Source organism: Myxine glutinosa, chromosome 13 (genome assembly GCF_964187855.1).
Source record: "Myxine glutinosa chromosome 13, kmMyxGlut1.1, whole genome shotgun sequence".
Taxonomy (NCBI): Eukaryota; Metazoa; Chordata; class Myxini; order Myxiniformes; family Myxinidae; genus Myxine; species Myxine glutinosa.
This window is the reverse complement of record NC_136273.1, coordinates 4720037-4739312: the sequence shown is the minus strand read 5'-3', so window position 1 is coordinate 4739312 and position 19276 is coordinate 4720037. Positions and strand designations below refer to the sequence as shown.

The following is a 19276-nucleotide window of genomic DNA, read 5'->3' as shown; positions in this document are numbered from 1 at the left end:
CCTTGCCCCCCTCCCCTCCTCGCTCGCTCTCCCTCCACTTTCTCTCCCCCCTCCCTTCTCTCTCTTTCTCCCCAGCCCGTCTCTCTCTCGCTCTCTCTCCCACCCCTCTCCTCGCACCTCAGACCCCTTCCCCTCCCCCTCCAGAAGGGTATTTATCATTTTAACACACATATCTTGCATACTTCCTGATAAAGACCACTCTGACTGAAACGTTGGATATTTACAGACTTTATTTTTTGGGGGGGATAAAAGTTTAGGCCTTTTGTTCTTTCGACACCTTGATTTTCATATTTTGTGAATATTTATTCCCCAAATGCAAGGTGTTCTTCAATGTCAGATAGACTTCTATATTTTCAGTATAACTATATTGTCACATTTATGTTAAGCTAATTTAAGTCAAAGACAAGGCGGACTATGATGGGCATACTGATACATATTAGGGATGTATGACTATGAAATGGATATTGTGATTTCTTACCTGAAATTGAGCATCAGAGATGCAATGGTGACCATAATTTATATTCCTGACCTAACCTTATTTGTTGAAAAACCTGCCAGAGGTTGAAAAAGCCAACTGGATGACTTTGGCGAAAGATTTGAAGAAACCAGGAGATGGATTTGATGCAGCTATTTGTCTTGGAAATGCAATTCCTCACCTGCCAAACTCTCAAGGTATGAAATTATTCGGCTGCCAAGATGGAAGCCAAAAATTCCTTCAGGGGCTTATTTTTTTATTGTTATAATTTACGAGAAGCACCTGCTCCCTAACGGAGCGACCAGGGGTTGTATGTTATTATCCTTATTCAAATGTGAAATTCCAAATACCACTCCAAAATACCTCTCGCTGTGTAATTCAACATACCTCACTGCACTGGAAAACGTGGGGACAGGAACACTGTAAAGGGTGGAGACTTGTAGTACCTTCTCCCACCTAGAGGTGGCGCTACACGAAACACATTTACATAGAGAATTTGCGTCCGTCCGTCCCCCGCACCCTCTCCCCTCCAAGACCACCACCAAAGATAATAACACCCCTATACCGTAATCGGGGTCATGCTAATGCTATGTAGCAAGTCCGGATGTAATCGGCCCAAAAATGCAGGAGGAGTAGCGCAACAAGCAAACACACAAACAAACACCGGTCTGTGAATTATAGTAAGGATTCTGAATATGCTGCCATATTTTTGAGACTTTTTAATTTTTTTAGGAGACCACTATATAATAACCCATAAGCTTAACTTCTGAGTTGCAAGTCGTGAGATCTTGTACATCTCCCAAGAGGCTGGCTGACTGGTCCAAAGCCTACTTGGATTAATGATTTATTTCAGAGATCTCCTCCTCCAGAAACACTGAACCGATCAATATGAAATTTCCAAAATTCATGGACTGGGGACTTATAGTGTATGAATGAGAAGTTGTTTAAATAAAATGGCTGGCACAGGTCAATCAAAAATTGATTGTTTCCTGACGTCTACAAGTTCATGAATTTTGATGAGAAAACTGATATATTTAGGTTCCTAGAAACACCGGCTACCTCCAGGAATGATTTGGGAATGGGGTAGGCCGGTGGGGCAAATTCATTTGTGCTTGTGGCTAGTAATACTCCTTCCCTCCGACAGGGGTCAGTAAATAACGGGCACCTTTACCACGTGTACAAGTGAAATAGCAAGTCGTCAAGCAACTCTTATGAGGGGATGTGGAATATTTTGGCCCCATGACCTGACCCTGGGTACCCCCAGCACGTATGCAAAATTTGGTGGAGATCAGCCAAGCTGTTTTTGAGTCTAGAAGCAGACAGAAAAGCAAACAAGAAAGACGTCGTGCAGAGCACGATACTTGTGAAATCCCTGAAACAAAATTGCCCTTAAAAATAACTTGTGGATGAATTCCAACCAAACATGGAAATCCTCTTCAAATCTAAAGTCAATCGGATGAAAATTGTCGATTTTAGAAATTCGGCCGATGTTGTCCTTTTTATCTCAAAATCTAAAATTGGTGGTTGAATTCATTGACATGATATGCAAATCGTCATCAAATTTCAAGTTTGGATGAAATTGGATGAAAATTGAGGATTTTACAAATTGCACCTAAGTTGTTGACCTTTGGCCTATTAAGGGATGGGAGTTGACTATTGGGAGAACCTTTTGGTTGATGTTGACCTCAAAAATGTTCAACCCATTAGAACTACCCTTTAGAACCCTCAATAATTACACTTTACAACCCTTTAGAATTAAACACGGTGGGTTATAAAGGTTCTTCTTCTTTTTTGACAGATGGATGGCTGGAAGGAAGGACAGAGCCAAATATTGAAGCGGCTTCACTGCTTAAAAATTGGACATCATTACCTCCGCCACCAAAGGTGGATGGAGGTTATGTTTTAACCCCCGTCTGTCTGTCCGTTTGTGAACAAAATATCTCAAAGTTATGGACGGATTTGGACGAAATTTGGCAGAGATGTAGCATGCGTGACAAGGACGAAATGATTAGATTTTGGTGAAGATCCGGATTCGGATCCGGCTACAAGAATTTTTAAAGTGATTCTTCACCATTGTGAGAGAGGGCCAAAAACGATACATAGCAGGATATCTCAAAACGTTATGCACGGATTTGGACGAAACTTGGTGGACTGGTTGGGTGTCTGACGGGGACAAATAGATTCGATTTTGGTGAAGACCCGGATCCGGCTAGTATAATTTATTCTTCACCATTGAGTGATATGGCCAACCAGGCGGAGGTATGCTCTCTACTGAGCACCGTTCTAGTTTTCTCTGAAACTGCTCAACGAAAAAAAATATGAAACTTGGCATTTATCAGCTCCCCATGGGGTATATAGGGTGATAACGATGACGTCATCTATGAAGTGGTATACCAGCCATAATTGGTTGAATTGAAATCTTATCCTAAAAATCTGAAAGTTAATATATCTGATCTATGTTCAGATATGAGTGAAGAATTAAATTTATGACGCTCATAAACCCTGCCAACAAACTGACATAATAGAAATGATACTGGTATAAGGAATGATACGGGTATAAGGAATGATATGGACATAATAGGAATGATTTGCATGGATGATACGGGTATTAGGAATGATACGGGCATAATAGGAATGATTTGCATGGATGATGCGGGTAAAAGGAATGATACGGGTATAAGGAATGATACGGGTAAAAGGAATGATATGGACATAATAGGAATGATTTGCATGGATGATACGGGTATTAGGAATGATACGGGCATAATAGGAATGATTTGCATGGATGATGCGGGTAAAAGGAATGATACGGGTATAAGGAATGATATGGACATAATAGGAATGATTTGCATGGATGATACGGGTATTAGGAATGATACGGGCATAATAGGAATGATTTGCATGGATGATACGGGTATAAGGAATGATACGGGCATAATAGGAATGATTTGCATGGATGATGCGGGTAAAAGGAATGATACGGGTAAAAGGAATGATACGGGTAAAAGGAATGATACAGGTATAAGGAATGATATGGACATAATAGGAATGATTTGCATGGATGATACGGGTATAAGGAATGATATGGGCACAATAGGAATGATTTGCATGGATGATACGGGTATAAGGAATGATATGGGCATAATAGGAATGATTTGCATGGATGATGCGGGTATAAGGAATGATACGGGTATAAGGAATGATGCGGGTAAAAGGAATGATACGGGTAAAAGGAATGCCACGGGTATAAGGAATGATACGGGTATAAGGAATGATACGGGTATAAGGAATGATACGGGAATAAGGAATGATACGGGTAGAAGGAATGATACGGGTATAAGGAATGATACGGGTATAAGGAATGATACGGGTATAAGGAATGATACAGGTAAAAGGAATGCCACGGGTATAAGGAATGATACGGGTATAAGGAATGATACGGGTATAAGGAATGATACGGGTATAAGGAATGATGCGGGGAAAAGGAATGATACGGGTAAAAGGAATGATACGGGTAAAAGGAATGATACGGGTATAAGGAATGATACGGGTATAAGGAATGATACGGGTATAAGGAATGATACGGGAATAAGGAATGATACAGGTATAAGGAATGATACGGGTATAAGGAATGATACGGGTAGAAGGAATGATACGGGTATAAGGAATGATATGGGTATAAGGAATGATACAGGTATAAGGAATGATACAGGTATAAGGAATGATATGGGTATAAGGAATGATACGGGTAGAAGGAATGATACGGTTATAAGGAATGATATGGGTATAAGGAATGATACAGGTATAAGGAATGATACGGGTATAAGGAATGATATGGGTATAAGGAATGATACAGGTATAAGGAATGATATGGACATAATAGTAATGATTTGCATGGATGATACGGGTATAAGGAATGATATGGGCATACTAGGAGTGATTTGCATGGATGATACGGGTATAAGGGCAATAATAATAATGTATTCAGCTAATGATGGTTTTCTTGTTCAGAATGAACATTCGAGATGAGGCTATGCGCGCTGAGTGCCGTTCTAGTTGTAAAATGAATTTGTGTTCAGGTGTCAGTCGTTTGTCTGATGATTTTTTTTCCTGTGCATTCATCCAGGTGATTTCAGGGAATTTAAGCTGGCATTGCAGAACTTGTATTGGATGGTAAAACCAGGAGGGATTGTCATTTGTGATCACAGAAACTTTGACAGTATTTTGAAAACAGGCAAAACTGAATTTTCTACTGAGTATAAGGTAGGTAAAGGTGTACCATACATTAAGGCTAATCTTCACCTGTAGAGTTAACCTCACAGGTAGTCTTAAAGACCATTGATTTTAGTCCCCTCACCATTCCCCCCAAGAATAAACAAAATAACAACAAGAGCAAAATGGGGAAACCATACATGAGTTAAAAAAATACATCATTTAACTACCTCCACTGTCCCATCACAACATCCTTGTTTGTATTTTTTCATTATTGTAACTTCTTCTCTTTTGCTGCTCATTTCTGCCCAAACTCTCATCATGAGAAGAATCTCTTTTACATATATACGTATGATGAATATAAAAGAATGATATGCAGAATCTCTTTTACGTATATACGTATGATGAATATAAAAGAATGATATGCAGAATCTCTTTTACGTATACACGTATGATGAATATAAAAGAATGATATGCAGAATCTCTTTTACGTATATGTATGATGAATATAAAAGAATGATATGCAGAATCTCTTTTACGTATACACGTATGATGAATATAAAAGAATGATATGCAGAATCTCTTTTACGTATATACGTATGATGAATATAAAAGAATGATATGCAGAATCTCTTTTACGTATATACGTATGATGAATATAAAAGAATGATATGCAGAATCTCTTTTACGTCTATACGTATGATGAATATAAAAGAATGATATGCAGAATCTCTTTTACGTATACACGTATGATGAATATAAAAGAATGATATGCAGAATCTCTTTTACGTATATACGTATGATGAATATAAAAGAATGATATGCAGAATCTCTTTTACGTATATGTATGATGAATATAAAAGAATGATATACAGAATCTCTTTTACGTCTATACGTATGATGAATATAAAAGAATGATATACAGAATCTCTTTTACGTATATATGTATGATGAATATAAAAGAATGATATACAGAATCTCTTTTACATATATACGTATGATGAATACAAAAGAATGATACACAGAATCTCTTTTACGTATATACGTATGATGAATATAAAATAATGATATACAGAATCTCTTTTACGTATATACGTATAATGAATATAAAATAATGATATACAGAATCTCTTTTACGTATATACGTATGATGAATATAAAAGAATGATATACAGAATCTCTTTTATATATATACGTATGATGAATATAAAAGAATGATATACAGAATCTCTTTTACGTATATACGTATGATGAATATAAAAGAATGATATACAGAATCTCTTTTACATATATACGTATGATGAATACAAAAGAATGATACACAGAATCTCTTTTACGTCTATACGTATGATGAATACAAAATAATGATATACAGAATCTCTTTTACATATATATGTATGATGAATATAAAATAATGATATACAGAATCTCTTTTACATATATATGTATGATGAATATAAAAGAATGATATACAGAATCTCTTTTACATATATACGTATGATGAATACAAAATAATGATACACAGAATCTCTTTTACGTCTATACGTATGATGAATACAAAAGAATGATATACAGAATCTCTTTTACATATATATGTATGATGAATATAAAATAATGATATACAGAATCTCTTTTACATATATATGTATGATGAATATAAAAGAATGATATACAGAATCTCTTTTACATATATACGTATGATGAATACAAAAGAATGATACACAGAATCTCTTTTACGTCTATACGTATGATGAATACAAAAGAATGATACACAGAATCTCTTTTACGTATATACGTATGATGAATACAAAAGAATGATATACAGAATCTCTTTTACATATATACGTATGATGAATATAAAATAATGATATACAGAATCTCTTTTACGTCTATACGTATGATGAATACAAAAGAATGATATACAGAATCTCTTTTACGTATATACGTATGATGAATATAAAATAATGATATACAGAATCTCTTTTACGTATATACGTATGATGAATATAAAAGAATGATATGCAGAATCTCTTTTACGTATATACGTATGATGAATATAAAAGAATGATATACAGAATCTCTTTTACGTATATACGTATGATGAATATAAAATAATGATATACAGAATCTCTTTTACATATATATGTATGATGAATATAAAAGAATGATATACAGAATCTCTTTTACATATATACGTATGATGAATACAAAAGAATGATACACAGAATCTCTTTTACGTCTATACGTATGATGAATATAAAATAATGATATACAGAATCTCTTTTATGTATATATGTATGATGAATATAAAAGAATGATATACAGAATCTCTTTTACGTATATACGTATGATGAATACAAAAGAATGATACACAGAATCTCTTTTACGTCTATACGTATGATGAATATAAAATAATGATATACAGAATCTCTTTTACATATATATATATATATGATTAATATAAAAGAATGATATACAGAATCTCTTTTACGTCTATACATATTGTAACGATTTTGAGAAGTGTGTAACGAATTTGAGAAGTGTAACGGTTTTTGAGAAGTGTAACAATTTTGGAGGAAGTGTAATGAATGTGAAAACGTTACAATGGAAACGTTACAATGTGAACGTTACAAACGTACGGTACCACCCTGTAATGTAAATAATGGTCGCAGTCAGCGTCCTAGTTAATTGCATGAAATATACACGCAGGTCACGATATATCTTTTAAATAGTGTATTTCCTTATTCCATGTAGGCTAAGTATGTGTTTTCCCACTAGATTGACTTTGCATTGTATCAAACAAAATAAGCGTAGGCCCTTCCAATTTCCCCAAAACCTCCCTTCCAATTGCCTTCCGCATTTTGGCTGGTTTTCTTCAAACCACCATTGGCCACGAGGTAAGGTTGGGGAAGAAAGGCGTGTCTCCACCTCGTCATAAGAAGCAAGGAGTGAACCAGCCCTAACAGCCAATCAACACCGCGGTGAGTGACCCGGTAGGCGTGCCCTCGGAGTCGGCGGCTTGATTTCGCTCGAGGTGATAAAAGCGACTGCAAGGGACTGCTTTACCAGATGAGAGATGACTGGAGATGACTGGAGATGAGCTGGAGATGACCCTGGGAGAGGAGCAACGAGGCTGCACCAAAGAGAGGCGGTGAGATGCGAAACGCTCCAAGCCAAAGAGGAGAGGTACTCGGCAAGGAGACCAGCTTTGGAGAGACGCGCTGAAAGGAGGGAGACGGCCCCGCCCCAAGAAGGGGAGCAGGTGTGCCGAACCAGCGCGGGACGTCTACCGCGGTGGATACACGACGGAGGGTTTCCCGCCAAAACCGCGAGGGATTGCGAACTGCGCGCTCCCGACCAAGCGATCCATCTCAAGCCTTACCTGCCTGCAATTATCCCCTGTGTAAGTGTGAACGTCCTGTCCTGTTCGTTTGTCTTGGGGCTAAGTAAAAATGAATAGTGTAAGTTAACCATTCGCTGTGTTACTGCTTCTTCCATCCATTGCTGTGTGTGTATAATAAATCTGTTCTTCCTCCGTATTCTTCTTCTTCTTTTTTTTCCTTCTCTTTCGGTCGCTTTAGAGATTTCCCGATTGAATATCTGTGGGGCGATCTGGTCAACGTCGGGTGGAATCGGGTTTTAATCGGGGAGTAACTGTTCGGACGCGGTTAAATACACCACCGCTCGGTCAATATAACATCTAAAAGCCGCGTCTGTAACATTTGGTGTCGAGGAGTGGAATTCGGACCTGGGACTAAATTTGTTAGGCCCAAATTTTGGAACACCAATTGTACTATTAGAGTAACAATTGGTGTCGAGGAGGGAGATCGGACCCGAAATCGGACCCGAAGCGCGCTTAACGCGCTCAAAATTACAAGCTGCCGAAATTTATTTTGTTTTATAAAGCAAAACCCGAATTTTGAGATCGCGCCATGGACAATCAAGGCGATCGGATGTCGGTGGGAGAGATAGACAGGGTGGAATCGACCCAGGACCTCGGGGAAATGTATGTGGAGGAAAGGGTGGAGGAGAGTAAAGAAGGTGTGGTTGAGGGGGTATCAGGCGCACGAAATGGCGTCCTCGCGCACGTGGGTGTAGCGGCACCAAATTTAGCCGCGGCCGTGGTCGTGGTAGCCGAACCCGAGATGCCAATGAATTGGAACCTGTTTATGAAACAGATGATGGCCTTTATGGTAAAAACAGACGATAATTTCAAAGGGATGGAAAACAGGATGGGAAACCAAATGGGGGTAATGGGAAACCAAATGGGGGTAATGGGGAACCAGATGGATGCTCAGGGTGAGCGATTGGAGGGCCAAATGGGGGTAATGAGGGACGAAGCGAGGGGTACCGGTGAGGGATTAGAAAAGAAATTTGAGGGATTAGACAAGAAATTTGAGGGATTAGACAAGAAATTTGAGGGGTTAGACAATGGGATAGAAGGGGTGAAACATGGGTTAACGGGGGTGGAAAACAGAATGGCTGCCCAGGAGAATCAGTTAGAGGGGGTGAAAAATGGGTTAATGGGGTTAGAAAATAGGATGGAGGACAAATTGCGGGAAATAGGGGAACAATCCGCCCGGGAAATCGAACAGATGGGGAACCAGATGGAGGAAATACGACGAGGGGTGAGTGAGGAGGTCTCGGGGCTACGCGAGGAGGTAAAGCGAGGCGAAAAGCGTATAGAGAAAGAGGTGAGAAATAATACGGCAAAGTTACAGGGGGGAATGGAAGATCTGACGAAAGGAGTAGAACAGCTGACAGTGGGACAAAAGGAACTAGCGGACCAAGTGGAAAAGAACACTGCAATCATCGGGGGTTTAAAAGCAACACAAAAAGACATTAAAAATGAATTAATAGCGACACAGAAGGAATGTCAAATGGTACATGAGGGATTGACGAAGAGGTTGGAAGAGGTGACAGAAGTAATGGAGACGAAGGACCGAGAGGTGAGGACGCACATAGAAACGGTTAAAGTAGCGATGGAGGAAGAAATAGAGGGGGCGCACCGGGAGCTGAAGGAGGTAAAGGAAAAATTAGAGGAGGTGGAAGAGGGGGTGAGTGAAATTAAGAAGAGACGGAGGGAAACTAAAAGGGAGATAAAGGAGGAAGTCATGGAATATGTACAAGGTCTGTGTTCAAATCATGATGAAGTGCTCACTAACCAAATAAAGAGTTTGCAGGTGGCAAAGGAGGGGCGGAGACGAAGTACGGAGGTGAGTGGCAATGTATATGATGTGAGGAAAGCTTCAGTCGGCTTGGGGATTGGTTTGGATCCGGGTGTTCGTGAAAGGCCGTTGGTGAAGTGTGTGACAGGTCAGGTGTGCGAAAAAAGAGGTGTGCGAGAATGTCCGACCATGGGGTGTGTGAGGAAAAAGTGCACGCCGAGGGGTGAGTGTGCCGTCAGGAGTGAGCCGGTCGGAGCGCGTGTGCGAGGGGGTACATGGAAGCGCGGTGTGGTGAGTGTTACGGAGGAAGTAACGAGAGAGTGTACACCTGTGGTGAGTGTTACGGAGGAAGTAACGAGAGAGTGTACACCTGTGGTGAGTGTTAGGGAGGAAGTAACGAGAGAGTGTACACCTGTGGTGAGTGTTACAGAGGATGTAACAAGAAAGCGTACGTCTGTGGTGAGTGTTCCAGAGGGTGTAACGGGAGAGTGTGCGCGAGAAAGGTGTGTAACGGACAGGTGCATGAGGAAAGAGTGCGTTGTCAAGAGTGGAGGTGAGAGTAGTGAGAGTGAAACGGAGCGTGAGTTGGTTGTGACAGGTGAGCGAGGATGTACACCTGGGATGGAAGGATGCACACCTGGAATGGTAGAGCGTGAGTGGGAATGCACGCTGGAGTTGGTGGTGAGGCACGTGGTTGGGTGTGCGAATGAGGGCACACCTGTGATTGTCACAGAGGAGGTGACCGAGGAGGGGGCGCGAAGCGGTGTATTGGTGAGGTGTGCGAGCAACGAATGTGTGCCAAAGTGTTCGGTGGTCAGGTGTGTGACCAAGGCTGTGAGTGGAATGGGTGTACCGGGGTGTGTAAGGAAAGGTACGAGGAGCATGGGCACAGCTGGATGTGTGAGCAAGGAACGGGCTGCGGGGTGTAAGCGTCCAGGTGAAGCATCGACGTTAGACGGGGTAGAGTTTAGAACGACTTATAGCCGAATCGGGCCCTCGGTGCGTGCTGGGCCTCGCTTTGAACGGCCGCGGCCGGGCTCCACTAGGCGGAGCGGGCGGCTGGATAGGAAGGGTCGCTATGGCGACCACGTTTTGTTGAGACGTGCCTGCAGGTCTAGATCGGGACATTGGATGGCTCCACGCCGAGGTGATGCGTGGGATCTCGGCCCGGGTAAGCCCCCGCCCCTGCCCCGAATGCGGGACGCATCCAGCCGCCAGCACAAAAGAATCCGCGTTCATGGCTCGGCTGTACGAAGCCGGGCTGTAGATGTGAATTGGCGCACCGAGAGGATGTAATAAGTAGACGGATGATGATGGTAGTGATTTGAAACGAAATTTAGAAAAGTGAATAGAATTGGCAGTAAATGGAAAATTTTTGAATTGGTTGGAATTTGGACGAGCAAAATTGATAGAGAGACCCCCGATGTGGTGGGATGGCAAATCCACCATCCCTCACAGATGGGGGCAAAGGAGCAATAGCTTATGGGGTGTATGGCAGTGAAAACTAGCCCGGGTGGGTTAGGTTATATTGATAGGGCCCTAGCGAAGATGACATTAGGTGACGTTAAGGTTAGTTAGTGACTGATACCTGTAGTGGGGACGCAGGTAGATTAGTATGGATGATAATGACGTGGGAGCGCAATAGTTTAAAGGGACGACTGGGAAGCGCAAGTTTCAGAGGGGAGTAGTTAGCTGAGATGATGCCGTGTGTGTGAGGATTGAACAGGTGAGAATGGAACAGGTGTGATTGCACAGGTGTGCAACTGAACAGGTGTGTGGAGCAGTGTATGAGGGAGTAGTGGTGATTGTGTGTTGTGTTGACCAAATGGTCCAGGAAGAAAGGAGGGTGCAGGTGGCACCAGGTATGATTGCACAGGTGTGCAACGACAGGTGTATGTGGCTGTATGGAATAAATGGTATGGAGTAGTGAAATGGATGGTCGTGGAGTGAGAATGGTGGAAATTGTGAAGTGGAGTGGATGGTGCGAAGGTGTGAATGGGGGAAGAGTGGACCCCCATCACGGATACCCGGGGCGGGTAGTGTAAGTGTTAGGTAGAGGGTACAGGTAAATTGTGGTTGGATATTGGCATCTGTGGTGCGGGTGATAGAATGGTATGTGGATGGGTGCGTTGGTGTTGTGGAAATGGCTGGGCGTGTAGCCTGTTAGTGTGTGTAGTTGGTTTGGGCACTCCACCACTGTAAGGATGTCGGCCAGGTGAGGCCGCAGGTGGGCTCTGGGAGCCGGTAGTAGTTGTGTGGATGGGGCCCGAGGATCCGGAGGACGGACCCGGGTAGCCCAGTGCCAGAGGGCACCATGGGGTGACAGAGCCAGGAGAGGGGCTGTCCCCAGGTAGTTAGGTTAGGGTGAGGAGCTAGGTAAGCTCGGGTGGCAACTACAGTGGTGGAGGTGTGCAGGTGGGTAGACCTGTTGGGAGAGGTACACGTCGCAGCCCAGAAATTGTGCTAGAGCACCGGGAGATGAATCGGGGGAGTGAGACCCCAAATTGAGGAGCACCACAGTTTGGCCAATGGGAATTGGTTATTAGAACCCATAGTGTAAGTTGGCCAATGGATTGGCAGGGAAAGACCCCGGGTAGTGTAAAGTGTGTTAAAGTCATTTAGAGGATAGTTAGGATGAAGGATCTCCTCGCACCATCTGCATCCACTCACCTGAGGTGACAGGTACTCCACACCATGCCATGTTTTGATTATTTTCTATGATGCAAATGTTTGGATTGTGAGACGCATCATGACGTGGGTGTGACATTGTGCGTAATTCCATCTCTCCCTCCTTAGGAGGATTGATGATGAATTGGTGATGGCAAATTTTGAAGTAAAGGGATTGTGGAGACGAATTTGGTATAGGGGAAATATGGGGAAGACGTGACAGTAGTGACGAATTTGTAAATGTGTAGATTTTTGTACATATGGGGTGAGAACAAGGGTAGGGTAGGTGACAGGGGGGTGACGTACGGTAGGGACGAGCTTTCTCACTTCGGCCTCCGTACGCATTTCACCTTGCATTGCCTTATTGTCGTGTACCCTTGTGACCTTACCCCTCGCTCAATTGTCTTTCTTTTGTCTCCCACATGACCTGTGCGCCATTGGGTGCCGATGGGAGCGTGCGTGAGGTGGCCATTGTGCGCCCGAGATTCCCAGAACCAGCATGCATTGCGTTGATGTACCACTTTATGGACCGCTGTTCTGCGGCCAAGTACCACTTGATGGACCCCAGGTTCTGGGGCAGGGCACCTCTGTTGGAAACCGGCCATAGTGGCCAGGGAAGCTTGCTTGCGGGCCTCGGTAAGGTGGCACCTATGCCAAACAGGTGGACCACCCTTAGTTGGCCCCTGAGGCCCTAAATAAAAATGGACACAAGTTGTGCTTTTTATTATTTCCAAGTAGGCCGCATGAAGCCAGAAGACGTCGGGAAGAACATCGGCCCAGCAGAGGAAGAGAAGACCACCACCAGTTGTTTTGTTGTGTTTATTATGAACCATGGTGACCGCACCGGATGGTGCTTTTGGGTGCTTTGTGGTGTTTGGGTGCTTTTGGGTGCTTTGGTGGTATTGGTACTGGTGCATCGATGCAATGCGTGCTGTCTCCTCCCTCCCAACAGGAATTTCTTTCTCTTGTTCCCTAAAAAGAAAAAAAAAAAAAAAAAAACACAGGTCCTGGGTTGCGTTGTAAATAAGAAATCACGTCATTGTAAATAATGCTCCCCACCGTAAATGTATAGTTTGAGAATAATTCCGTAATTCGGTTAGCTGTGGGCTTGAGTCTGTTAGACAGGATGCAATGCAATAGGGGGACATACTTATTTGTGTTTTAAAATTGTCACACTCAGGGTCAGGTTAATTGTAGAGGGAATTACACCTACGTGTCACACTAAGTTAAAGTTTAATAGGCCCGAGGACGGACCTGAAGAAAGGGGGGTGCAGTGTAACGATTTTGAGAAGTGTGTAACGAATTTGAGAAGTGTAACGGTTTTTGAGAAGTGTAACAATTTTGGAGGAAGTGTAATGAATGTGAAAACGTTACAATGGAAACGTTACAATGTGAACGTTACAAACGTACGGTACCACCCTGTAATGTAAATAATGGTCGCAGTCAGCGTCCTAGTTAATTGCATGAAATATACACGCAGGTCACGATATATCTTTTAAATAGTGTATTTCCTTATTCCATGTAGGCTAAGTATGTGTTTTCCCACTAGATTGACTTTGCATTGTATCAAACAAAATAAGCGTAGGCCCTTCCAATTTCCCCAAAACCTCCCTTCCAATTGCCTTCCGCATTTTGGCTGGTTTTCTTCAAACCACCATTGGCCACGAGGTAAGGTTGGGGAAGAAAGGCGTGTCTCCACCTCGTCATAAGAAGCAAGGAGTGAACCAGCCCTAACAGCCAATCAACACCGCGGTGAGTGACCCGGTAGGCGTGCCCTCGGAGTCGGCGGCTTGATTTCGCTCGAGGTGATAAAAGCGACTGCAAGGGACTGCTTTACCAGATGAGAGATGACTGGAGATGAGCTGGAGATGACCCTGGGAGAGGAGCAACGAGGCTGCACCAAAGAGAGGCGGTGAGATGTGAAACGCTCCAAGCCAAAGAGGAGAGGTACTCGGCAAGGAGACCAGCTTTGGAGAGACGCGCTGAAAGGAGAGAGACGGCCCCGCCCCAAGAAGGGGAGCAGGTGTGCCGAACCAGCGCGGGACGTCTACCGCGGTGGATACACGACGGAGGGTTTCCCGCCAAAACCGCGAGGGATTGCGAACTGCGCGCTCCCGACCAAGCGATCCATCTCAAGCCTTACCTGCCTGCAATTATCCCCTGTGTAAGTGTGAACGTCCTGTCCTGTTCGTTTGTCTTGGGGCTAAGTAAAAATGAATAGTGTAAGTTAACCATTCGCTGTGTTACTGCTTCTTCCATCCATTGCTGTGTGTGTATAATAAATCTGTTCTTCCTCCGTATTCTTCTTCTTTTTTTTCCTTCTCTTTCGGTCGCTTTGGAGATTTCCCGATTGAATATCTGTGGGGCGATCTGGTCAACGTCGGGTGGAATCGGGTTTTAATCGGGGAGTAACTGTTCGGACGCGGTTAAATACACCACCGCTCGGTCAATATAACATCTAAAAGCCGCGTCTGTAACAATATGATTAATATAAAAGAATGATATACAGAATCTCTTTTACGTCTATACGTATGATGAATATAAAAGAATGATATACAGAATCTCTTTTACGTCTATACGTATGATGAATATAAAAGAATGATATACAGAATCTCTTTTACGTCGATACGTATGAATAATATAAAAGAATGATATGCAGAATCTCTTTTACGTATATACGTATGATGATCATAAAATAATGATATTCAGAATCTCTTTTACATATATACGTATGATGATCATAAAAGAATGATTTTCAGAATCTCTTTTACGTATATACATATGATGAATATAAAAGAATGATATTCAGAATCTCTTTTACGTATATACGTATGATGAATATAAAAGAATGATATACAGAATCTCTTTTATGTATGTACGTATGATGAATATAAAAGAATGATATTCAGAATCTCTTTTACGTATATACGTATGATGATCATAAAAGAATGATATTCAGAATCTCTTTTACGTCTATACATATGATGAATATAAAAGAATGATATACAGAATCTCTTTTATGTCTATACATATGATGAATATAAAAGAATGATATACAGAATCTCTTTTACGTCTCTACATATGATGAATATAAAAGAATGATATTCAGAATCTCTTTTACGTCTATACATATTGTTACAGACGCGGTTGTGGATGTTGGTTTACCGAGCGGTTTGGTATGACCGCGTCTGCACAGTTTACCCGATTATACTCGAAAGTTGGCCGAGTCGCGCTACGCTAAATCAATTGAGGAAAGGACACAACGGCTGGGTTAAAATGACACGACACCAGGGGTACAGTTCTCAAGACCTCCGGAGGAGGTTATAATATTTCGGAGCGTTAGATTACAAGGACGAGAGAGACAGCATAGGAAGGTAGGCACTTAAATACGGTCTTATAGTAGCCCCGACAGACGACAGATAAACGGGACAAGACTGACTCACACCGGGATTGATGGCAAGGAAGGGCAGGTAGTCGAGGCTCAAGGTGCACCTTGGCTCAGGGGCAGAATCGGTCCGGTCCAGAGATGCGGGAGGTCTCTCAGCGCTCGGAGGTGGCGACTGGTTCTCTTTTCTTCAAGCTCGGGGCGCATCTGACGTCACGTCCGGTAAGTGGCTGCGTATATCCAGCGGGGAGTGACACGCCCTCGGCTCGTTAGCTCCGCCCCAGATCGAATCGGCCCGTTGCTTCTCATTGGGTGCGGGGGGTTACCGGGCTCCGCCCTTGACGAGGGGCCGACAGTCAGCCCCTTCGTGGTAACCCCGTCGGCGCACATGGGCACTGGCGGCTAACCGAGCCGGAGTGAGGACGCACACTCCCCGCGCGCTGTTGTTGTAGTTGTTGTTGTTGTTGTTGTTTCATGGGGAAGATGGGAGGAGGTATGGGGAGGTCCTAAACTCACTACTGGTGCCATACAATCACATTCTGGTGCAACGAAGAGTCAGAATTAATGGAAACGAGTCCTTAACTGACATAGACTAAGAATAACTAGCAAGATGTCCGAAAGTTGTCTACGTGAGATGCGGTGGACCTGGGCACGACATTTAATGGGGGAAAAAGGGGAAGGTCGGTTCTACAGAGTGTTGTTTACAGACAATGGGACTAGGGAATGGGGGATTGGGGATAGTTGGGGAGTATTGGGGAAATAGGGGAATATTTACAAGCGGATATGGAGGCCAAATCCCATATCCGCAACATTGCACCCTTCTCTACCCTCGGGGCGTCCCAACCCGATAAAGTTTTACCTACTTTAGTGTGGCACTCAGATGTAGTTCCCTCTACTATTAACTCTACCCTGAGTGCGACAGTTTTACAGATATTCACAAATGAGTAAATATGTCCCCCTGCGACGTTGCACCCTTCTCCTCACAGAAACACACCCACAGGATAACCGAATCGCGGAAAGAATTCTCAAACTAAACATACAGCCGGTAGGGAGCATTATTTACAAGACTACGCTGATATTTACACTACGATCCAGGACCTGTTTTTGGAGGAACACATGCAGATGTTATGCATAGAGAGAGCACGCATGCCAGCATCGATACACCAACCCACGAGTGCTCTGTGGCCTTACGGCCTTTAATAATGTGCAGAGCACCCCTTCCAAGCACCAAAAGCACCACCCCATCATGTACAGTCAGCACCATCCGGTGCACCAATAAAGTGTTTATAGTCACCGGTGGTGTCGCAGCCGGCCGATGTTCTGCCGCTGGTCTTGCCTTCATGTGGTGCACTTGGCCTTCTTGCTTCTTTTAAAAATAAAGAAAGGCGCCAACCGCATCCATTTCTTTATTGTGGCCGTCAGGGGGCCAACTATTAGTGGTTCACCTGTATGGCATAGGTGCCACGTTGACCCATAGGTCCATCCACGGGTGGTGCTTGCCCGCAAGAGAACTGCGGTCCATGGTGGGCGGCCACAAAAATTGCGGTCCATATGGTGTATCGATCCTGGCAGCAAGCAGCGAAAGTGCAGGCCCACAACTGCGGAGCCAGCACCTCTCTCTCCTCTCTCTCTGCCCCAAAGCCAGATCCTCGGAGGTGGGAGACAAAAGAAAAGACAAGTGAGTAAGGTGGTAAGGGCGCAAAAGTGCACGCAATGTAAGGTAATGCACACTGGGGGCACATGGGAACCAGGTGAGACAGGTACATTCCTACCGTACGCCCCCCCCCCCCCCACCAGGTAACCTACATGGCCCCTCCCTTACCCCTTACTGTATCCACAAAACACAACACTACTCATAAACATCTACTTTACAAATCAACAAACGTCCCTACTGTCTTCCCCGTTCCTCCCATAAACCAAATTCGTCTTCTCTCCCTCCTAACCAATCAAATTTGCCATTTTCAACTTTCATCAGAATTTGCCATCTCCAACTCAACATCATAATTTGTCATCACCAATTCATCATCAGTCCCTCCTAAGGAGGGAGAGATGGAATCACCCCAATGTCTCATCCACGTCGTGATGCGTCTCACAAATCCAACAGCAATCCTTACTTCCTGCAACACAAAACAAAGAAAACACAGGTGTGGAGTCATCATCACCACAGGTAAGTGGCTGCGTATGGTGCGACAGGTTCATCAATCCTAACTATTTCCTAAATGACTTTAACAACTTTACATTACCCGGGGTCTTTCTCCTGCCAAACCATTGGCCCTCTTACACTATGGGTTCTAAAAACCAATTCCCATTGACCAAACTGTGGTGCTTTTCAATTTGGGGCCTCACTCCCCCGATTCATCTCCCGGTGCCCTCGCACAATTTCCGGGCTGTGGCGTGTACCTCTCCCAGCGGGTCTACCCACCTGCACACCTCCACCACTGCAGTTGCCTCCGAGCTTACCTGCTCCTTACCCTAACCTATCTACCTGGGGAAGGCCCTCTGGCGCTCTCCCCACTCGGTGCCCTCTCTGGCACTGGGCTACCCGGGTCCGTCCTCCGGATCCTCGGGCCCCACTGACACTAACGGCTCCCAGAGCCCACCTGCGGCCTCACCTGGCCGACATCCTCACAGTGGTGGAGTGCCCAACCAACTACACACACTAACAGGCTACACGCCCAGCCATTTCCACAACACTAATGCACCCATCCACAATACCATTCTGCAACCGCACCACAAATGCCAATATCCAACCACAATTTACCTATACCCTCTACCTAACACTTACACTACCCGCCCCGGGTACTCGTGAAAGGGGTCCACTCTTCCCCCATTCACACCTTCGCACCATGCACACCACTCCGTACCACTTACTCCAACTCTCTCCACACCACTCATTCTCTGCTCCATGTATTCCACACACCTGCACTTGCACACCTGTGCTCTCACACCTGGTGCCACCTGCACCCTTCTCTCCCCAAGCGCATTCGCGCTGATCCACAACACTCACTACTCATACACTGCTCCACACACCTGTCCAGTTCTCACACAGCATCATCTCATCTAACTACCCCCCTCTGAAACTTGCGCTTCCCAGTCGTCCCTTTAAACTATTGCGCTCCCTCGTCATTATCATCCACACTAATCTACCTGCGTCCCCACTACAGGTATCAGTCACTAACTAACCTTAACGTTACCTAATGTCATCTTCGCTAGATCCCTACACACGATATCCTAACCCACCCGGGCTAGTTTTCACTGCCATCAACCCCATAAACTAGTGCGCATTTGCCCCACTCTGTGAGGGATGACAGAGTTGCCATCCCACCACATCGGGCATCCCCCCCTACCAATTTGGCACATCAAATTTCA

General features: G+C 44.0%; 1 protein-coding gene across 3 annotated transcripts in view; it reads left to right on the top strand.

Annotated features, from left to right (window-relative positions):
- The window catches only part of LOC137438525 (glycine N-methyltransferase), a 67002-nt gene that overhangs the window by 37172 nt on the left and 10554 nt on the right, over window positions 1-19276 (top strand). For all 3 annotated transcript variants that reach the window (XM_078766961.1, XM_068133643.2, XM_078766962.1), the window contains 2 exons: window positions 559-672; window positions 4602-4738. In XM_078766961.1, the coding sequence (XP_078623087.1) occupies window positions 559-672; window positions 4602-4738 (251 nt within the window). The remainder of the gene's footprint in view (window positions 1-558; window positions 673-4601; window positions 4739-19276) is intronic.